At 42.0% G+C, this 23,513-nt stretch overlaps 1 protein-coding gene across 3 annotated transcripts; it reads right to left on the reverse strand.

Annotated features, from left to right (window-relative positions):
• Nucleotides 1-308: 308 nt before the first annotated feature.
• On the reverse strand, nt 309-20,096 carry GPR12 (G protein-coupled receptor 12). 3 transcript variants are annotated; one of them, XR_011724339.1, is made up of 2 exons: nt 19,955-20,096; nt 309-552 (listed from the first exon to the last, which is right to left on the reverse strand). XR_011724339.1 is itself a non-coding variant. In XM_071736330.1 (2 exons), the coding sequence occupies exon 2, from the start codon at nt 19,262-19,264 to the stop codon at nt 18,260-18,262; it is 1,005 nt and encodes a 334-aa protein (XP_071592431.1). In that variant the 5' UTR covers nt 19,265-19,276; nt 19,955-20,070; the 3' UTR covers nt 8,157-18,259. The 3 variants fall into 3 exon arrangements, 1 of the variants encoding a protein (XP_071592431.1); XR_011724340.1 differs by lacking the exon at nt 19,955-20,096 and adding an exon at nt 19,136-19,270; XM_071736330.1 differs by lacking the exon at nt 309-552 and adding an exon at nt 8,157-19,276 and having other exon boundaries at nt 19,955-20,070.
• Between the last annotated feature and the right edge of the window lie 3,417 nt (nt 20,097-23,513).

Here is a 23,513-nt window from a genome sequence, read left to right on the forward strand (position 1 = left end):
GCTTTCAATGAAACCTTTCTAAAGGACAAAATCCTAAAATCAGCTTACAAAAGCAGTTTGAAGAGGATTCCTAGCAAGTGGTTTATACAACCACCTGGGACAGTGACAAACGAGCTGTTACTTCACTTACCCACGTGGTTTGATCCCTTTGCAAGCTAGAGCAGGGAGCACAAACTTCTATAAACTGTGAACATGTAGCATTTTATTCTATTATTGCAGGAAAATAATGTTATATTTAGAGAGATAACACCAGAGATAATATTAAAAATAGTATTAGGGATTATATTTTAGTTTCAAAACAGCAGCTGCTATAGAAAATTTTTATTTCATAAGCATTAGTATTTGATTGGTAATGTTGGCAGTGGCAGGATGTTTTTTCTCCTTTTTTTTTCCCTCCTGTGACTTCAGTGTTTTTGGATATGTCATGTTGGTAGTCCTGGAGACTGGGAGGCTCACTTCATCCAGAAATTGTGCAAGCTTCTCCTTGTGCCTCAGTCCTAGGGAGGACAGGACATCCTGAAGCTACTTAAGTACTCTCAGTTCTTTTCCAGTCTGTGAATAAAAGAAACAAATGTCAGAGTGATTATGGGTCAGTCACCACCAACTAGACTGATATCCTCAAATTATTTCCAGTAGAGAAATAAATCATGGTGAGCTGATAACTGACTGATTTTTTTTTTTATTTTTGTATGTGTATTAAGCACAGGTTATCTATGGTTCTAAGGACTGCAGGCTGTGCTGTCCCAGGTGCCCTGCAGACACAAAGTTCTGCTTTAGCTCTTTCCAATGATTTTGCCCCAAGGACTTGAAATATGCCTACAACTTGGGCTGATGCTGATCCACTGTGAGCCCCTTGGTTTCACCAAGAATGGATGCACTTTTCATGGTATTGGGAGGTTTGTTCCCACTCAGAATCTAAATGTTAATGGTGTCTCATGCCATAACTCTGATCTTTTCTGGTCTATCTATTGAGAAGACTGACACACAAATGTTAACTTTTTATTTTAAATACTATTTCTGCCTCTGAATATGACAAACATGTTTTGGGCCAAGGAACACCTTGGCCTAAATTTAATTAATTTTATTTCCAAAGCTTATGCCCAAGGCAAGCACTCTCCAGAGAAGCAAACAGTTTCTCCTTGTACTCAGTCTCAACCTCACTTGTTTTGCTTACATCTGTTGCCTCTCATCCTCTCATCAAGCACCACTGTAAAAATGCAGGATTTATCACCTTGTTATCCTCCCTGTGGGCACTGCTGGGTCCCTGTGGAGCCATCTCTTCTCCAAGCTGAATAAACCAAGCCCCCCAGGTGTCTTCTCAGAGGCTGTTCTGGAACCACCTATGACTCACCTGTTCTGTTGTTACCTTCCCACATGGGTGTGCTTACAAAACAAATGCCTTAATATCAAAATGCAGCACCAGGTGGTATTGGTTTGTCCAGCAGTTTGATCTCAGGTTTTTTTGGTGATAATCTGGCTATTATAAAGACTTTGTAGGATGAAACACAGATGTCTCTACATTTTATACAAATGTCAGTTTCCCACCAGTTCCTCTCTATTAATCTTCCCTGCTAAGTTTGACTTTATACAGCAGTAAGATCTTGTCTTGGGTTATCCTGTCTAGGGCAACCAGGCTGGTGAAGGGACTCGAGCACAGATCCTATGAGGAGAGGCTGAGGGAGCTGGGGCTGTTCAGCCTGGAGAAGAGGAGGCTCAGAGGAGACCTCATCACTCTCTACAACTCCCTGAAAGGAGGGTGTAGCCAGGGGGGGGTTGGTCTCTTTTCCCAGGCAACCCTCAGCAAGACAAGAGGGCACGGTCTCAAGTTGTGCCAGGGGAGGTTTAGGTTGGACATTAGAAAGAATTTCTTTACTGAGAGGGTGATCAAGCATTGGAATGGGCTGCCCCGGGAAGTGGTGGATTCTCCATCCCTGGAGATATTTAAAAAGAGACTGGATGTGGCACTCAGTGCCATGGTCTGGTAACTGCAGCGGGAGTGGATCAAGGGTTGGACTTGATGATCTCTGAGGTCCCTTCCAACCCAGCCAATTCTATGATTCTATGATCAGGACTGTGCCCTGCTCTTACCTTCAGGACTGTGCCCTGCTCTCACAGACTCTCTGCCCTTCCTCCAGCTCAAAGCTCAAGCATCAAGATTAAAACTGTTTCCTCCAGGATGGCCCGAGAGGGGTCCCTCTCAGCTGACCTGCTGGCTTCCAAGATGCTTTTCTCACAGCCATCTCCATATCTCACCAGCTACCCAGACTTCTCTTTCTCCCGAGGGTGAACAAGAGGGAAAGCAGAGCTATCAAAAGGTTTCTGTGCTGCTTACTGAATTCTTTTACAACATTCACTGTAGAGATCAAGCTCTCATCTAATACAGACACCAGCTCATTGCTCCACTTATTTCTGAAACACCAGATCCTAGCACTGATGCTCTGTGCACAAAATGCAGCCCTGCTCTTCTACTTACACATTTGCTCTGGTTTTACCATCAGTAACAAACCCAAAATCTCTCCTGGGCAGGATTTTGTTTCTAGTTCTGGTTCTCACAGTCAGCCCCTGCAGCCCAGAGGCAATGACAGTGCATTACACAGCTGCTAGGTGGTTTTGTAACTGGACTTTTAAGGATTGTTTTTGGTGGAGAAAGCTACAAATGGCCTGTGACCTTTCTGCAAGAAATACTGCCCCTGCTACAGCTGAACCAATGGATGCTGGTTACAAAATTCATCTTGGGCTCTGTCTTCATCAGGAGAAAACAAAGCCATTCTTCACCTGTGTTAAAAAGCATGTGGTAAAATCCAATTGGAGATGAGGCTTTTTGTAGCTTTTAATGGATCAAGTAAACCTTGGGCTTCTTATAGCCTTTAACCTGATCCACTGATCAGAAACTCACAGTTACTGCATCTCCCCTTGGCTTTCCACTGGTTTGGACTGGAGACTTCTACAGGGTATGAGGAGAGGTGGCACACAGTGCCCAGAGCTTCACAGAATCCATGAAGTATTCAAACATTTCCCCTACCCTATTACTCGGAGCCTTTCATCTCTTTGTTACACTGCTATTTTCCTCTGCAACACCAGAAGGCTGATGCCAGCCTCTTTTACACTGTCAGCTTGACAATTTGGTGATTTTATGTTAAGCTTTACAATTTCTATGTGGTGATGCTCTCTTCCAGATGATATAAGCCACTGACAGGGAAGTACTAGGATGGAACCTGACTCTTTGCAGGCAAGTGAGTGAAAATTGTTCAAAACTTTTAAGTAGATGTTGAATCCATTGTAATATTATTTTTTTTTAGGCATTGATACTTCAAATGCACATCGACAGGCAGCCATATTCTCACAGCAAGTGCTTGGGGGAAGCAAGAAGGAAGAGCAACAGATATTTGTATTTGCTGCATGCTTGATACGACTTCTTTCTGCTCACATTGCCATCTGCTGTGAAGCACTTTACATGTGTTTGCCAAGGCTTCTGCATCTTTGAAAACAATTCTGCTACTTTATCATACAGTGCCTGAATTATTCTATATATGGCTCTAACTTTCTGTGTATACGAAGATCATTACAGGTGCTCAGCTGATGCTCAGATTTTTGCTGCTGATTTTGGCTGTGGGGGTGCTGATTTCTGCCTCAGAAAGCCTTCCAGAAGGAAGCACTCTCTATAGGAATACTCTATCAATGCAAGCTATCCACAGGGAAATTTAACTTACAGCTGTGACACAGCTGTGTTTGATGTTAAATATGGAATCCATTGATATTTTGACACATGGGAAGGACCTGTGCTTGGGGAAGTCCTTTATCATACAATTAATCTGTCACCTAAATGGTGTAAAAAACCCCAAACTTCTAAGCAGAGGAAAAAGCAGCAGCCTTTCTGCAAATGACTGCTGAAGGTGAGATGATGGAGAAGGACATAAAGCAGCATTTTGTTAGTTTTTTTAACTTGACTAAAACAAAGAACTGCATAATTTTGTGAAGCAATGGAAATGATGGAGATTCCACTACCTGGATCTCTAGAGAGAGAGGTGTGTCTTTAAGGAGCGCTCATTAAAACAGCCTCCAATTGCACCAAGTAGAAGCAGAAAAATACTAAAGAGAATAGGGGAAACTACTGGGCTCTGGTGAATGCTTTATCTCATCTCTGAAGACAAATATAACAATCCCTGGTAAGGCAACCTTTTAAATGTAAATACAAACAAAACACTGAATTGATAGGAGGTGGAAACCAAAAGGCTCTTACGGGTTGTCTGTGTGCACACTCCCACCAGCACAGCCCAGCTGCACGTCCATGGGACAAGTCTGACTTCTGGCACATACCCATCCAGCCTGGTGACTCTTCCTGCTAGGAGGTGCACTGTGGATGTCTGAACAGCACATTCCAGACAGGTAAATGTCTGTTCCTGCACCTGCTTGCAACCTCCTACCACAAGGGAAAGAAAATTGGTCTCTCTGACCAGTGCCTGTTGCTGTATGTTCCTCAGACCCCACTCTTTCGAGGTCCAGGGGTGTAGTGACCAAAGCATCAGAACCACACCCTGGGAATGCTCTCTTGGCTTCACCTGCTGCCAGCAGAAATGGCCAATTTTAGTGAATATTCTGCAAGATGCAGAATTAGGTCCCTGTCACTATCTGAGAAGGGCTGCTGCTGCTCCTGGGGAAGTGGGCAACTTGTGAGAGCAGCCTCAGAGCTGACATGCAGCTGCTGAAACTGAGCCAGCCTGATCTGCCCTGTGATGGCAAGCACAGCAGTTTGCAGATCTAAAACCAGACACATCTGCTGGCAAGGCTGAGCGTGTTTCTGTAAAGGCTCTGCACAAGCTGTGGCTGGATAGAAAGCAAACAAACACTGTCCAGAAAGACCATGATGAATGAAACAGACAAACCCATTAAGGAGTCCTGACATTTTTCTGTGACTTCTTCCTAGAAGGTAAAAAAACCCAAACATCCAAACCAAACCTCACCACAGAGAACTCCAGGGAGCTGAACTGAAAAAACCAGCAACAAGAAAAACGCAGATCTTCTGTATTAGCTCTCACAGGAAGCAGTGAATGCCTTGAGAATCCAACATTGACAATAAATCCTGAAGCCCATTTCAACAAGAAACTAGACTGCAGAAGGAGCCAAAGCATTAAGGGAGTGAAGAAGTGCTGCTGCGTGGCCCCTGCTCAGCGTAGCAGACACTGACTTGCCAGGCAATGAACTCAGCTGAATCTGCAGAGCAGTGGAGCCAAGGGACAGTCTGCAGGCTCTGCAGGGAGCAGCCTCCTCTTCCAGTTGTCCTCCCTGCCTCTACTTCAATGGGAGCAAAGTAGAAGCTTGTCTTTGCTTCCCTCTCAAGAGCACTGGCTCTGTCTGATTGCTTGGAAATAAGAAAGAAATAATTGTCTGTTGGGTTCAAATGGCAAATGCCTCCTTCTCCTGCTTGATGCCCTCGAAGGTGCCTGGTTTGGGTAACAGTAATTGCCATGACACTGTTGCAGTGCACTGCTGGCAGCACCACTGAGAAAGATCAGCTCTTGGAAAAAGCTGATTGAGAACCAGAGGCTACAGCAGTGGATATCATGTGAGAGAGAAGGAAGGAACCTGAAACCTTTATGAACACCAGACCTCCCTTTGTCACCCCTACTGCAAAGGTGAAAGAGTAAGAATACCCAGGAGACCAGGGGGAATCTACAGTTCGAGATCTGGAATCCTCTCATTCCTGGTTAGATCTGCCTAATGTTTGAAATGTTGTAAGGCCACCTATTTCCTCTGCATTCCCCTTGTAAGCTGAATGATTTGGATGGCAAACTTGATGCATCTTAAAAACGTATTTATACAGGCTCTCTGTCAAGTATCATTTAAATTTCACATATCATAATAAAACACGAAGATGAAACCAGCTCTGCTGGGCCACTGGTTGGAAGACAGCATCCTGGTGCGTTAAAATACGTTTTGTTGTCAGATAAACCATGGCCTGTATTGAAAGGCCACCATCCTTAAAATCAGCACAAAATAAGGGGATGAAACACTTGGGCAGATACAAAAGAACAAAAAACCCCCAATAAAATCTGCAAGCAGATGTTCAGGTAAGAGTTGATTTGCATGTAGGAACCAAATGTTGGCACTGGCATCACCCGAACAGCTTCCTGGAAGTCTCAGATAGACGTATGGTTAGGAGGGCAACATGGCTGACCAAATCAATAAATAGAATAGCCAGAATTGTAAAGGAACCCTTATTAAAGTGGTGGAAGTATTAATGGCCAAATGTTGGTCGTTACATGCTGTAGAGCACTGGGTTTGCTCAGCTCACATCCAAGTGAGAAGAATACAAAGAGTAACAATGCCAGGAAGCATTTCTGTTCTGAAGATGACATTTCAACAAAACAATTTTAAAAATCAGGCTTTAAAAGCAATTCCAGAGAAAAATATTATTTAGATCCTAGATGGTGGTATATATGTATTGAAATTTTTTAGCATTGAATTGTCTTTGTCATACATGCCAGGTTGATCACATTTCCTATACAGTTTTCAATTATGAGTGTTAAATATCCATTAACTGCATGGACTTTTGCACAAAGATCCATGCTGTAGAAGAGTGGTGAGGCTGTAGACACTCTTTGATACCCTACTATAAGAAAATTAATAAGGATTTAGTGAGAAGATAAGATACCCTGCACTTTGTGCAAATGTCCACCTAACTCAGCAGCTGATCTCTGATGTGACTCACGAATACTTAAGAGAACATAGAGACAGGAAGGGGGATCCAGGCTGCTTAAGCCAAGCCTCCTTGAACCAAAGGGTCTACACTCTTCTAATTTCCATTTGTGGGCCTCATAGAGGGAAACTTTCTTTTCCTTTCTGCTGCATGGAAATAATTTGATGTCCTGACAGTTTCAAGTATTTTATCCTCGCAGTTCACTGACCATTTATTATTGGCCACAGAGGTTTTCTGCTGCACGGCCATTATTAAAAATCTGATCTTTCCATCTGGTTAGTTCCAGTCATAGTAGACAAAAACACCTGATCATAGTGCATAAAGTGATATACATTTGGCAGGGGGCACAAAGCAGTTGCTGCTGGGTGGTCCAAGAATTGCTGGTGCCTGAAGTCCCCAGTTAATCCAAAACACCCTTTCAGTGCTGTTTCCTGAGTTTATGATACTGCTGAATTGCTCTGTGAGCAGAACAATGTTATCAGCACTGAAGAAAAAGAGGATACCTACAAGTTCTGTAAGGCCATTAATACTTCCACCACTTTAATAAGGGTTCCTTTACAATTCTGGCTATTCTATTTATTGATTTGGTCAGCCATGTTGCCCTCCTAACCAGACTTCTATCTGAGACTGCCAGGAAGCTGTTCAGGTGATGCCAATGCCATTAGGTGTGGAACTGGCACTAACACAGCAAAGCCAAGATGATTCATCCATCCATCCATCCATCCATCCATCCATCCATCCATCCATCCATCCATCCCTGCTGTTCCATGCTTGTTTCTGGTCCTCCTTGACTACAGGAGCAGGTTAAACATGCACTGTGTGGGCAGAACAGTTCAGTTTATCGTCCAACTTCAGGCTTCAGCAATTAAACTCAAAAAGATCTACAAGCATTTCATTAACGTAGTTTATTTCAACTCTTAACTCTTCCAGTTAATCAGAGAAGTGGAGTGACAGATAAAAATAGCTTTTTAGTGATTTTTAATGGTCATTAACTCAAATGTTAAGTATTTACATGCATTTAGCAAGACCCAATGCAGACCCTCTTATACAGCTGTATTGAATTTTGTTCCCCAAAACTGAGCCCACACAATGATAACAAATGGTAGTGTGTCAGAAGTGCAATGCAGTGGAGGTAAATTAACTTGGATAAGAAAAGCAGACTTGGAAGGGCACTCTGGCTTTCATTTACAATGCAACATTCAAGAATTCCAGTTAGCTCTTCTTTCAAACTTTTTGTACAAAGCTGTAGGGCCTGGTATTTCCTTCTGCAGTGTTAGTGGATGCAGGGGATCTACAGAAGTTCAACTGAAGTTTGCACATCTGAATTTAATCCCCCAAGTTGTTAATATCATCTGCCATCTCTCTGTACTGGAACTTATTTTACATTTTTAGAAAGAATATTGCTTTGTTATTTGAAACAGAAATAATGTGAAATTCATTGAAATGAAACAGATAACCATTCTGTTTTTTTAGAAAGGAAGATTTATTTATGGTTACATATACCACATATAAAATTAACATTTAACTGAAACATGTAATTGTTTCAATCATTTATGACTAAACACAATGTTGACTACAAAACTGTACAGTTTATATTTAGTAACCAATTATTACAGCATAGTGCAATTGTAACATTTTATAAACAAAATAATTTGTGCCTTTTTTTTAAATAAAGTGCATTAAATGACTATCTTGTATACAACAAGAAGCTCTGTAGTTGCAATCCAAAGCTTTAATCTTAAGGTAAACTGAGGCAAAGATGTTTCACTTCCTTTTAAAATTACTTCACATACTGGCAAGCTATGGTTCAAACTTCAACTTCCATGTATAAATGAAAAAAAATCCTAAATTAGTATAAGAAATAACCACAGGTCTTTATGTACTAAACCAGTAATTCATTCTCATATGAAAAAGACAACATGCAGAATTTAAATTACTGATTTAAAGTCATTTGGCTTCTAATGAGACGCGTTGCATGAGATCTAACCCCACGGAGCTGCTTTTGCTGAAGTTTTTAGAGTTCAGCATGGAGCCACCCTGCAGTCAGGAGTTTCTATGAATCATACAATGTCTCCTAGGAAAAGCACACTCTGAAAATTTCATGAGATAAGCATGGTAAACTATGGGTTATTTTTAGTTTCATTTGGCAATTAAAAGTAGAGGTCTTGTTAGCTACTTTAAAAAATGATGAATGGTTCTACTAGCCCAGAGTTTTCTGAATCTCATGGCCTGAAGTTCAATACAAAGGTTTACATCTTTATTTCAGAACCACATTTATAACATTTTATCCTATGAAATTTCTTTTTGTTTGTAAACACAATCAACTGTTATAGGTTTTGGCTGTGACAGTGAAGTTGAGACCAGACAAAAGATGACATGAATGCAGATGTTAGCCCCAAAGAGTAAAAAGATGCAGACATACAAAACAGATAGAGGTCTACTGTGGCTCTTCCTAGAAATGACTGCACACTTCCTTCCGTGGGCTCTACCCACAGAACAGTCCATACTCTCCTGTTCCTCCCTACATTCATGGTACTGCTATCAACTTAACAGAAAAAAACAAAACGAGAACAGGCAAGTAACTCCAGAGATCGCCCGAGGGTTTTGCTGTATATGTGATTTAGGCACTTTACCTGCCTCCCCAGCTGCAATACCCATTCCACACTTTTGGCACAAATCACACACATTTCCACATTCTGGAAAACCATATTTTGCTCCTCTACATTTTAACCTGTGGGAATGGGCTGAGTTCAGAAGCAGCCTCCTGCACACTCAGCTGCACACTCTGGGACAGCTGCCATGTCACCAGCTGCATGCTGGAGCGTGCTGACTCCCAGAAATCAAGTTATTTCCCCCCCTCCCAGACTAAGGGCAGCTTCTCCTTACATTGAGAGGGAAATACAAAAAAAAGAAGCTGAAATCTGGTTGGAATGCAACTAAAGAAGGCTCACAATCTTCTATCATGTCTTCAGACACATCTATGCTCAAAGCACATCTCCCTTCCAAACCCAGCGTGCTCTGACCCTGGGATCAACACTGTCCAAGAGAGAGCTTCACCTCTGTGCTCTTCCTTTCCAGGCGCCCCCTGAGGCAGGGACACCACAAGGCCCACTGCGTGTTGCTCATGTATTGAGGGAGTGCATTGCCAGAGGGCAATCAAAAAGCAGCAAAACAAAAACCCACAGAGGGGGAACAGCTCCCCAGGCTCCATGGGGACACAACAGGATGTCCCTTTAAGGACAGAATCATAGAGTTACTTAGGTTGGGAAAGACCTTTAATATCATTGACTCTAACCATAAACCTAGCACCACCAAATCCACTGCTAAATGTGTACGTGACTATCTTAATTTTCAAGGGACCAGGTCATGCTGTTTTCATTTGCATGCTGTAAAATATCTCTGCCCTGAAAGCAGGGGAAGCTGAATTCCTGATTATTTTGGCAAAAGCTGAAGAAAGAAAAAAATTCTATGGAGACCATAATTAGTCAATGCATTAAGAGCTTCCTACATCTTATAGGTCCTTGTCACTTTTCCTAGAATGCCCCTGAAGCATTGTGTATTTCACATACTCCTTAAAAATAAATATATAAGGTTCTTTTAGATACTGTAATACTCCCCATCTTAGTATCAGACAGTGCAATAGGTGCACCTGTGTCAATGGACTACGTGGACTGCTGTTAAAACTCATCATCCGTAAGGTCCTCTTACCAAAGCACCTGTGAGAGAGATAACAGAGCTCTGTGTGCACAGAAGTGCTATATAGGCTCTTGTCAGTAATAAATATCCTTCTTCTAATCTGTCCCAGATATGAACATATAACACATTCCTGTCATGGCAAAGCTGGCAGTGGGATCTGTCCAAATTAAAGACATGAAAATCCACATCCCTTCCAGAATCTCTGGATAGCCCTTGTTTGTTGAAATATCAATTACTTAGCACTGAATCTTTCAGTGTTTGCAACATTCATACAATTTGGCAATGTTCCTCTTTAATCAGGAAACTACCTCAGCAAAGGGGTTAAATTTTGACCATTAAAAGGCTGAATGTACAGAGCATGCTATCTAGCAAATCACACATATAAAAAGTAAATTAAATAATAATAAATGTATATAAAGTAGGTAATTATACTACGTAAGTATTTAAGTGTGATAAATCATAATAATTAAGTTAATGAAATACCAAAATACTCTAAGAAACTGTTTCTCTCTATTCGGCATGTAATATAACTAGTACTTCAATTCTTTAAGTTAAACCTGGACATAGGTATTTCCTTTTAAGAACTACCTTGCTCTTTAAAAAAAAAACAGATCTATTTTGTTGGCATCTATTCCTTAAAAGTAGAAGGCCCCTCCATTTTCTAAGGCAAATCCTTGCAGGCTGAAATCTTCACTATGTGCAGTTATTACTTGCTTTTTCCTTGAGAAACCAGAACTAGGCCTGAGACATCCCGACAGAACACATGGTTGGGATCAAATGGTTTGAAGAAAAAAAGTATTGCCAGTGCAAAGAAAACAGCAGCACTTCACTTGCTTTCCTCTCCCACCCTGCAGGCAAATGCTTGCTGAAGTTTTTCAATGAAAAAGTGTTGCTCGTACATCTGAAAGTGTAATAACGAACTATTAACATTATTGTAACTAAGCTTCTCTCTAGAATGCAGCATTGCACTTATGAGAGGCAGGTTCTTAGATTCATGGAATCATTTAGGTTGGAAAAGACCTTTAAGGTCATTGAGTACATCTGTAAACCAACATTTGTCTTGGAAGAAAATGGTCTGTGCCAAACATCTTATTACTGGAGGAAAAAAGAAAAAAGAAACAACCAACCAACCAACCACATAATTCTATGGCCACCAGCTGAATTACTCTGCACTAGTAATTTAATGAAGACTCTGAATGTGCAGTGAACATCTCTAGAGTACTGTATGATCTTTAGAGGGGTCTGTTTTACTTAAGAGCTATCAAATGAATAAATCAGTTCATTAGTTTTGCAACATAAAAGTCTTTCCTCCACCTGTGAGGGAGAAACCCATAGTACTATCTTGTCAAGTAAAATCTTTACCATGCCAGCAAGGGTTTTTAAAAATTGTCTTGGCATCTGTAGAGTGCAAAACAAAAGGTTTGGGGAGGTGAGGACAATTTCCTCAAAAGTTAGGGAGGCAAGTTTGACTGACCTTTGTTTTAAAATTAGTTTTACTCTCTCAACCCATTTCCAAAAATTCTCCACAGGAAAATCTCTCCTCATTCTTTCAATAGCACTCAATTAGTTTGCATCACAGCAGTGATGCAGCAGTTAATTAACAGTACAGTTTCAGCTAACCTACATTCAGTTTGGTTTTTTCCCTTCTCTTCTAGATGAAGTTCATATAACATAGTGAAATATACAACTGTGTCTTCTTCTTGTCTGGCTTACAAGATCACAATAATTTTGCAAATAAACAGCTGCCTGGACTTCTTAGCTCTTTAGTGCAAGAGTATACTGTTTTCAAAGAAACAGTTACTGCAAAGTTACAGACTTTGCTGATCCTCAGAAGAAAGGGAAATTCATAATGACTAACTGTAAAACTAGCTGCTGTTGGTTCTACTTTCTTATTTTCAACATTTTTCCACATAAAAAATTCTTCTGATTTCAAGTGGAGTGATACTGCTAACAAGACAAGTAATAATATGAATAAAACACGAGGTCACATTTTTAAGGGAAGAGGACCTCACTGCTAATCATATTTCCTCCTTTCTGTTCTCTGTGCATCTTTCAACCAGAACAGCAATACTGCCAGCCACAAGGGCATGGGACTGCTGCCCTATTATGCCCCAGAACAACAGCAGCCCCAGGCTCCCTTTCAGGTGCTCCATCCAGTAAAGTTCAAAATGGACAGCTCAAAATAACCTGTTAACATATTCAAGTATCCTTTGGATCAAAACTCAAGCACCACATACCTGGCTGTTTCCAAAGCTATGAAGACTTCCACCCTCACATCATTCACCATCCACCTAACATAAAAGCAGAGATCCTTGCAGTTCATCCAGATTTCCAATCCATTAAAAGAAACTGCAAATTCCTGGTCTGAAGAAGCTATTAGCACCCAGTTCCATGGGGTAGTTTCCTTCTGTACCAGAGAAGTATTTCTAGATATGCTGTCTTTCAAGTTTACTGGGAGTCCCATCATTCTTTTACTGAGAGATAAGCACACCCAATTTATCTTTCCTATACTTCTACTTACTCATGACACACAAAGCAGGCCCTTTCCTTCCAGTCCCCTCTCTATAAGCAGAAATTGAGAGATCTTTTTTTTCTCCATGGCACATCTCTAGACTACCACTAATCCAAACTATATGTGGCACTGAAAGAGAAGGTTAACCACTGCTTTATATAATTCTTTCAAAAATCAGAAAAATAAAATCAGGAAACAGAAATATTTAAAATTGTGTTTCCCAATTATATAATGTACTGTAAAAAGATGTTGTCTGGTTGCAAACAGCAATTCTGACTGCAAATCATCATTTTTTCCTTTAAACAAATATGTAGAGAAGGACAGATTATCAACTGCATTTAATGCATGTTCTGAACATGATTCTGATTTCAAAGATCTTTTCCAAAAGAGATGTGATCAGTCTACATGTAGATATTTAACCTTTAATTACATCTTTCATAGACCTAGCTCCATTCTTGATTCCCCTCAAAAAGTACACCACCATGATACCTTTTCCCAAACAGTTTGGCCAGAAGCAGTTCAAAATATTCTTAAATTCTGACAACACAGGATCCAGTATGAGTTTCTCTGATGCTTTCTTCTTGTAGCATTCTGACTTAAAGAAATGCTGCTCTCCTTTTTCTGCTGCTATTGCTGTGTACACCTAGGACCTGATCTGCCTTCAGCTGGTGTGCATGTATGCTGCTCTTACTCTCATTCTTAACAGAGCTATTACATCAAATTATTTTGCACTGGCAACCATGCCAGTCCCACTACTTTTGCTACAAAGCTTTTAAGGGTACTCAGGATTTTCTAGAAAGTTGTCAGAGTTGGTTTCTGTTTCAAGGACTAAGAACAATTCAGTATCCCAGATTAAGTGACAGAATCGCTGATTTTTAAATAGTGACCACTCTGTCCAACTATTATTTTTCTTTCTTTATTGTACATACAAAACCAGACCATACATACTTTCTCTTCATAAAACTCAGGGCCAACATTTTGAAAATACGTTTTTGAATGTTACAGAACCACATTTTTTAAAAAATGTAATGAGCATGTAGTAGTTACATTTCAGGGGCTTCATTTGTAGTAATGTTATTGCACCCCAACTTCCAGCCACACTCACACTGCAGGTTGCTCATCCCTTTTGAGAAATGAGTCCACAAATATCTTGTTTTTTAAAAGCTCAACGATCCCTAAGATAATTAGCCAACAGAAAATAACTGCTGCTAGGCTAAGCCAAAGCTCACTGCTGTCCATGGACGGGTTTTAGTGACTCCAAGATGCCTCAAGGCTGGCCCCTGAATACGAAGGAATGAGACAGCTCCTTATGTCATTGAGAGTCCATGGCAGGAAGACACAGTAGCCACAGCAGGCCTTTCAACTAGCTTCCAAATATCCTGGCTATTGGTAAGGGTTTTCTTCAAAGATATCACAACTTTGTTCTTTTAAAAGCCAAGCTGTCTTCAGAATGGACTAGCACCATTTATCAAATCCATCTTGATGTGCATTACAAATTTGGGTACTCTCAGTTTTGTTTGGTGAAGAGCATTCTCAGTATCAAGTTGCAATCAGAAATCCTGATTTTGAGTTTATCCACAGAAAGATGTACAACTAAATACCAAACAACGAAAAGAATAAAAATCACCACTGCAGTACATAATTCTCTCTTGCAAATAGCGCAAACTCAGGATCCAAGAAGTAAGATAAAAGGTTATTGCTGAGTAATTCTATGAAGGAACTCAGTAACTGTAACATAAGCCAACCAGAAATAACATTCTACATCAGTTCAATTAACAAAGGAAGAGTTCTGCTTGCTTAGTGTATTTATGCAAGTCACTATTTCTTGTATAAAGAACATATTGCTCTGAGTTTCCTCAATGGTTTTTAGCACCCACAACATGGAGGATTTTATTGCTCTTGTGCTAAAAATGTATTTCCCCTTATTGCTGAAATCTTACTGTTAGGAGAAATGGTTAAAAAAAACTTTAAAAAATCCTTTCTCAAGCTTTGAGGATGAAAAAACTATACACAGTAAATTTTGCCCATCAAGATACAACCTGTTACTAACTTCACATCAGCCATGTTAATAAATAAAAATGAACTTCAAGAATTGAAGTTACATGTCAAGAAAAAAAGTCTTTCGTCATTACGATGGAGAAACGAAAGACACTTGACTGTACACACAATGGTGGTGCTAACACTTCTGGTCATACACATGGGTGTTTTTTGGTGGGATAACAACAATCCTGCAAGGTGGCTGCATTTCTGCCAGTTTTAGAGGGATCCTGAATGGATATTGGCACATCACCACACAGAACCAGGGCGTACACTGTAATTCTGAGGAGATGGCAAAGAATTGCTTAGTTCTGCAGGGCCCGAAAAGTGTCCTCCTGTCAAACATTTCTTTTGTGCAGCTGTGGTAGGCAGCTTTGCACCCACAGCTCTGCCTCTCCTCTCAAAAATTCATTCCTGATCTATAGCATCCATCCAGTACTACAACCCCTGCTGAAGTTTGGTCTGACAACTGTGGGCAAAGCTACATTGCTGGCTTCCAGAAGGGCTTTCTGGCCTATGCTGCACAGTCTCAATTTAAGGAAATAATTCTCAAAGAGACAACATCTTCACTGGAGGTCACAGCAATAGCCTGGGAGGAATAATCACGTTTTCATCTGTTTGTGGTGAAAGGTAACCCTGCGCTACTGCTCAAATGAGGGCAAGTCACATCCCCATGAGCTAGCTTTGTGGGACTTCTATAATTAATCCTTTTTCCTCCATTTGACTCACACTGCTCCTCAGGAGAGGAGCTTCCAATTACAAATCTCTCCATCCTGGCAGAAGGAAAAGGTCGGCTCCCCTGGCACTCTAGAGAGCCTCTGTAGATTTGAGCAGCCTGTGGAGCGAGGAAGATGACAAGGACACCAAGTGAACCAGCACGAGAAGAGGGGACAACATTATCTCCCTCTGTGCTCTTTTCTTCTGGCTTCCCTACCACCTGGGTGCTGTGGGGAGAAAAACACCAGTGCTTTTAGGTTATCCAAGAGGATAAGGTCTGAAAACAGGAAAACAACAGTTGCCCTCCGGACTGAATTTTGGTCACAGTTCTAGCTGCTCAGCTCCATCAAACATCTTAGGAATTTGACTCAAAAGAATAAATGGGGGAAAAGAAGGGAACAGGAGGGGTAAACTTTGGATTACTTAAACTTATTTTTTTGCTTTTAGAAGTGCCATTCTACATGATTCAGTTTCTCTACATTACTCAGCTCATGACATTTAATGCTATTAATTCCCAATACTTTGCATACTTGCAAAAGTGCATGCATACATAGTATGGATATTTATGAAGTGATTATTTCTTATACAAAAATTCATAAGAGTCTCATTTGCATTCGGAAGTAGATAAAGAACACCAATAACCTACACTGAGCAGGGGCCATAGTCTAACTGTGCTGAGCATCTGTAAATCAAAGTGAAGTCAAGAGAGCTGCAAGTTCACAGCTCTCTCTACTGGACCATGCCATGCAATTATTAAACTAATCAGCTTACAAAATAAGAGCCAAATATAGTACTGGTTGAACCAAGTAAATAAAGGAATTTGAACCCAGCATTGCAAATAAAAACTAATTATTGCTCATAAAAATCTCTACAGAGCCTTGTTTAAAGACAACTCGTTCACATTTGAGATTCAGCTTTGTGTATAGCATATGATTGATTCTTAATGTCACAGAAACTTTGCCACAAAAAGCTACATTCACCCAAACATCCATGTGAAAAGGACAGATTCCATTTGGAAAAATCCAGACCAGTAATACAGTTGTCTCTACTATCTATACTAAACAGGAATATTTTTCGTTGAACTGTAAATATTGCTATTTTTACACTTGAGTTTGTTAGCTTTTTTTTTTTTTTTTAACTGTAATGGAAGATACTGAATGCAGTATGCAGACTTTGACATTCAAGGGAATGTAAGGTCCTACTGATGCCAGGGCATTAACACAACAAGCTCCCACTGACACTAATGGAAGTGGTACTATAAACTCCCATACACTCCATTAGGGTACACCTTAAGTTTCTTGAAGACATCTGCCAGGAAGATTTTCTCTCTGACAACCAAGTCTTCAAATTAGAAAACAATGTTTTATTTCTATTCCATTCTAATGTTGCTTCAGTAAAAGGTTGGAAGTGGTTTGAAACTTAACCATTCATGAGAGGAAGCTCTGCTTTTTAGACCAGAACTATCATCCTATAATGAAGGGAACTGGCGTGCATACTGTGTGAAGAATCACAACCTGGAATGGACAGAACAGGCAGAAAAGGAGAAAATACTGTTTTGTGTTGCAGTTCTGGTTGCACACAATTATGAATCAGGTATGCTCTGAGAATCTAGAAATGTCAGTATTTCAAATTATACAGCAGAACAATGGAAACAGTAGTAACAGTTGCAAGTTAGTAACAAAATTAAGGGGAACCATTTCATGTAAATGTGTGTGTTACAAGCAATTTGTATGATATCTTACTAGATTTTTTTATACACTACTGATAAGATAAACTTGTCTGAGAGACTTAGTGTCGAATCTATGGTGAATGCATAGCCAAAAGAGGCCATACTGTTTCATCAATTTTGGAAGTCCCTATGGACTTTTCCTCTTAAAATTAATAATATACTGAGTTCTGATGTCCCATATCTAAGTGAAAACATATGGCTGACTTTTGAAAAGAAAGGCAAAGCATAATATCTTTTTAAACATCCAGTCAGAACTCAGAAGAGATCGGGTAACCCTTTAAATTATTAAACTAATTCATGCCAAGACCTAAAATAAAAACCTATATAAGCACTTCCTCACATGGACCAAATTTGTAGAACAATACCATATAAACCAATATAACTGGCCATTATTTTGAACAGTATTCTGATGGTATATAAATGGGGTAACAGGACGTGGGTTTTCTTTACTTTTTTTTCTGCTTTAAAAATAAAGTGGGAAAAAATATCCTGACAGCAGACTGGAGCATGCAGTAGGGCTGAACTCAGTCACATAAACAGTTTCAAAGGAGGTATGCTGTTTCAATCTAGTTTTAATTAGCAAACTTAATGTAAAATCATGGCAAACATGGCAAAGTCTGGGTAACACAATAAAAAGACCCTGAGCAACACTGTAAATCTGTAACACTGATTGTTTTGATTTTGGAAACCTCCCTTAAACCACTGGATTCATTTTGGTCACTGGGGTTTTCTGTTAACAAGGAGGTCAGTGCATCCAGTGGTTTTTAGATGAACCCATCACACACCATTTAATAAATGCACCTAAACCAAAGACACTGTCACAAGAATGTCTGGAAAGTAACACGTTAAGGAGCGTCCTCCTAGCTGCCAGTCAGACATCACTGGGTGATCTTGCCCTCTGAGACAGGTTAGAAGGAATACAGCCACAGCAGACGAGCCAAAGTGCTTTCTGTATCTCCTGGTTTCTAAAAGCATATATTACAGGATTGATGATAGAATTGTAGGTGGCTGGCAGGAGGGTGGCATAGGTGTATATAGAAGGATAGCTGTAATCTGCTATTAAAGAATAGAGCGTAAAAGGCATCCAGCAAGCAGCAAAAGTCCCCAGAATAATGGCCAAAGTAGACACTCCTTTTCGGGTGGTCACATAGTGGGAAGTGGCCAGGAAATGGTGTTGCAAGGCAATCTGATGGGCATGGCGCATCACGATTTTACAGATCTGAATGTAGAGCTGCAGCATGAGGGCAAACATGAGCAAGAAAGAGACCGAAAGGACAGCTGCATTATTTTTAGTGAGTGGTCTGATCACACTGCAGGTGGATTCGTCTCTGAGGCAATTCCAGCCCATTACAGGCAGCAGTCCAATACAGATAGATGCTCCCCAGAGCAATATAAGCATGACATAGGTAAAAGTGACAGTCCTCTCTGAATTGTAAGTCAAAGCGTAGTACAGGGAGAGGTAACGATCAACAGTGATAGCCAGCAAGCTGCCGACAGATGCTGAGAAAGAGGCAACAATCAGTCCAATTGTAACCAGTTTTGTAGCTTCTGATTGCAGAAGGTATGCAAAAACAAAATTGATGATCAATCCAATGCCCGCTAAGAGATCTGCCAGCGCCAGGCTGCCTATCAGGAGGAACATGGGGGCACGAAGGCTGGGATTATGGAAAATTATAAGGACCACAACGGCATTTTCGCAGGAGATAAGAGTCCCTGAAGTACACAAGACAATGTCCCAGGGGTTTACCAAAAGCTCAGGCTCTGGGTCTACGACAGGAACCAGGGAGGAGCCTGTGGCTGAGGCATTCTCGGTAGAGCTGGCTTCTACATGATCCTGAGGCAGCCAGCTCAAATTAACCTTCAGATCTTCATTCATTTTAACCCCTGTCTTCTTCAACGGAAAGACATGGTTTTTAATGTTCAGACACAGCACTGGATACAGCACCCCCAGAGCATGCAACGCCCTAGACAGCAGCAACACCAATCTACCGTGCAGGCAGGCACTTGTTACATAAATATGACAATAATAAAACAAAACAACAAACCAAACACAACAAAAAACCACAAACAAACCAAAAAGCCCCACCAATCTAAACAAAAAACCAAAACAGAGACGGGGGAGGAGGGGCAGGGCAATGTTTAAAATTGCGCAAGATTAAGAGCCAAGGGACAGACACAGACACTCGGAGGCTGGGTGATCCTGACAGCAAATTCCCTTCACCTGCATAGGGAAGGAGGCACAGGCACGGGAGGGAGCCCACAACACAGCTACAACCCCCGCCACTTTCAGCGCCGCAATTTGGGGTGCGGGGCGGTGTAAATCCCCCTATTCAGCAGCCACGACTTCCAGGAGCGATTACTGCTGGTAATAGGAGGATCGGCCAAGATCGGCGAGGGAACCCCGCCCGGGCTGAGGAAGGGAGTGGGGTGTGTGTGGGGGGGGGGGGGGGGGGGGGGGGGGTGCTGGGCGATATCCTGAGAACTTACAAACTCGACGCGGGGCACCGCCACCAGACACCCGACGCACATCCTCCCCCCTCCCCCTTCCTCCCCCGGCCGCGGTCACCTGGGCTTTTCCCCGGCGGGTCAAAAGAAGGAAGGAAGGAAGGAGAGAAGGAACAGAGGGTTGGTGCCGTGGTTCCCTCCCCCCGGTTCCCTCAGGCGGCAGCGGGACCGACGGCACCGGACGCCCCTTCCCGGCGGGGCTGAGGGCGCAGCGCAGGTGCGCGCCCCCTGCGCGCGCAGGGTGTGTGTGCGGTGGGGATGGGGAGGGGGGGGGGGGGGGGGGGGCACGCCTCGTGCGCGCGCGCCTGCGCAGGTGCCTCCCGCCGCGCGCGCGTGCGGGCGTTGTGGCGGTTGAGGGGGAGATGAGGGGCGGGTGTGTGTGTGGTGTGTGTGTGTCCCTGCCCCTCTCTCTCCCTGCCCCTCTCTCCCCCCCCTTCCACCTCAAGGAGGATTAGAACTGGGTATCACCTTGTGCTGGTCGCTGTCTTCCCGGTTTTGTCTGATTTCTGGTGTGGTGGTGCAGGAAATAGTTCCCCGGCTTTTGGGCGGTGTATGTTTGGCGCGTCTCAGCATCTGCCAGTCATGGATTCGGGTGTAAGGGTTACGTTAAAAAAAAATTTAAAAATGCAAAAACTTCTCCTTCTCCTTTTTAAGCGTTTGTTTCCCAAATGGGGAACACCAGCGTTTCAATTAAATATTTTAGTTTAGGACTTTGGGGAGCTGTGTCTATTCACTTTGCAGCACATTATTAACCAGATTATATTCTTATCCTGCCTGCCAGTGAGGTGGTGCTGGGCTGGCTTGATCATCAGGGTAGGTTACATTGGGATGGATTTCACCCTGTAGCACTACAGAAGAGCTGTAATTTAGAGGAAAATCTCTTTTTAGGCATTGTGAAGATTAACAGATGCAAAAATTAGTGATGGGTTGGAATTAAAGAGCTCTTGTACCAATGTCTTACTGCTGATTTCTGTCTCTGTCTCATGAGCATGCTGATACAAAAGATGTTTGCTGACCCCCAAGCTAGCACGGAACGGCCTAATGCTGGAACAGGAAAGTGGAGGAAGGGGGAACTGCCTAAAAACCACCTCTATGCTTGCAGTACTTCATTTTGCAGTATGAGGAAAAGTTGTGCTGTCCTGGCTTTGGACCTGAGCTAGCATCCCTCTCTGACGCTGTGACTACCATGGAGATGTGTGAAGATACCCTGGCCTATCTCACAATACGATTTTGCATAATAATTGTGGCATATCCTGAGGCATCCACTGTACCTGTCTCAGGACATAGTTTGGAAGTTACTCACTCTTCAGGCAGTCTCTGGCCTGTCATGTCCAAGAGGTCTGGAAGACCTCTGCCAGACAGAGAGGGACCTGGGAGTCTGGATTGACAGGAAGCCAACAGTGTGCCCAGGTAGCCAAGAAGGCCAATGGCACCCTGGCCTGTATCAGAAACAGCGTGGCCAGCAGGTCCAAGGAAGTGATTCTGCCCCTGTACTCAGCCCTGGTGAGGCCACACCTCGAGTCCTGTGTCCAGTTCTGGGCCCCTCAGTTCAGGAAGGATATCGAGGTCCTGGAGCAGGTCCAAAGGAGGGCAACCAGGCTGGTGAAGGGACTTGAGCACAGATCCTATGAGGAGAGGCTGAGGGAGCTGGGGCTGTTCAGCCTGGAGAAGAGGAGGCTCAGAGGAGACCTCATCACTCTCTGCAACTCTCTGAAAGGAGGGTGTAGCCAGGTGGGGGTTGGTCTCTTTTCCCAGGCAACTCTCAGCAAGACAAGAGGGCACGGTCTCAAGTTGTGCCAGGGGAGGTTTAGGTTGGACATTAGAAACAATTTCTTTACTGAGAGGATGATCAACCATTGGAATGGGCTGCCCTGGGAAGTGGTGGATTCTCCGTCCCTGGAGATATTTAAAAAGAGACTGGATGTGGCACTCAGTGCCATGGGCTGGTAACTGCAGCGGGAGTGGATCAAGGGTTGGACTTGATGATCTCTGAGGTCCCTTCCAACCCAGCCTATGGAATAGAATTCTATGATTCTATGATAAGAGTTCAGGCTCATGCACCTCTTCCCTTGTGAATCTGTGACTGTCAGCTCACAGGAACTGCTCCTCCATGTCCCTGCCTCAGCCATGTCCTGAGTGCCAAGGCTGCTTCCAGGACCCAGCGTACCATGGATGGGAAGCCTCTTCATACAGCCTAGAGATGGAAAACATTACCCAGTCCAGTGGCTTCCTGGGCAGCAGGAGCATCAGAATTTGGGATGTGTTCTAATTTACCCAGTGAATAAGTGTAAAGCTGTCCATAGAAACTGAACAGCCCAATTCAAAGAGGGAAAGAAAGAGACCCTCAAGAAGCACGTTGACATGTTCTTCACCTGGACCCTTACCAGCTGGTAGACCTTTCTTAAGAAAACCCATTCGGGCCCCATGCCTCTGCCAGTCCTTCACAAGCTCCTTCTATAAGTCCTTTTTATGGGTTTCTAGCCTTTAATGCATATAACCAAAACCACCCTGAGGGAGGACCAAGTCAGGTTACCATCCTCAGTACGCTCTTAACTGGAGCTGTTTTACCTTCTGGTATTTCCCTATATGTAGTCTCATGGTAACTTAAATAAAAATACTAAGAAAATTTACATTATAGTAACCGCTCTTGCAGATAGTAATTCCTAGATGTATAAAGGATGTGTGAAGAAGATGTATAAAGGATGTGTGAATAATCCAAACACATGGCAACAGCCTGTGCATTTTAGAAATGTTTAGAAATTCTTTTAGAATTTTCTTTCAGGATATTTAAAGATTTTAAACATCCATAGTGGTATTAAATATAAATGTAAAATTGAAGAAAAATTTTAGAAACTTTGAAAGGTGAACTTACTAAGCATAAAAATATTTGAAAAACAAGTATCATGTGGAGCAGCAAAGTAACATAGATGGAGTTCTATATGCATATGTGTAAAGAATTACTATATTTTTTCTGTAATGCCCAGTTATACAGTGTAAAAGTACTTGTTACTTCTAGTTACCTTGTTCCTGAATGTTTCTCTATATTTTATCACTTAGCATTAAGCATTTTAGGTAGCAACAAAAATATGGGTAAGTTTTACTTTAAATTTTTCATCCATCATCTCTATGAACACTCTCTGCCTAGCTGAGACCTGCCTGTAATTATTTCAAGGATTCCCTCCTGCAAAGTGAGAAGTGACTTGAGGTTCTGTAAATGTGTTTGTCAGTTCTTTTTCAATTCCTTCCTCTTTGGCTATATATTTTTTTATTTTGACAGGAAGCTAGCTTCACACTGATTTAATCTTCAGTGTGACATGAGTGTCATTTAGATGCTCAGACCATGTTATGTGCCAAACTCTGCCCATACACAAATCATCCAGTTATTACTGCTCTTTCAGAATCTCTGAGCTGGACTACCCTGTGCACTGCAGGGTCCATTTTACCTTTTTATTTTCTCTTCCTTTTTATCCTCTCATTGGTGAAGTGAATATTGAAGGTTTCACTTATTTTTTCTCAATTGCTAGGCAAGCAGAAAACAATTATCATAGAATCACAGAATGCTAGGTTGGAAGGGACGTCAAGAATCACCTAATTCATCCTTTCTAGGTAATGAGGTGGCC

The sequence above is a fragment of the Heliangelus exortis genome, chromosome 1 (assembly GCF_036169615.1).
Source record: "Heliangelus exortis chromosome 1, bHelExo1.hap1, whole genome shotgun sequence".
NCBI classification, from domain to species: domain Eukaryota; kingdom Metazoa; phylum Chordata; class Aves; order Apodiformes; family Trochilidae; genus Heliangelus; species Heliangelus exortis.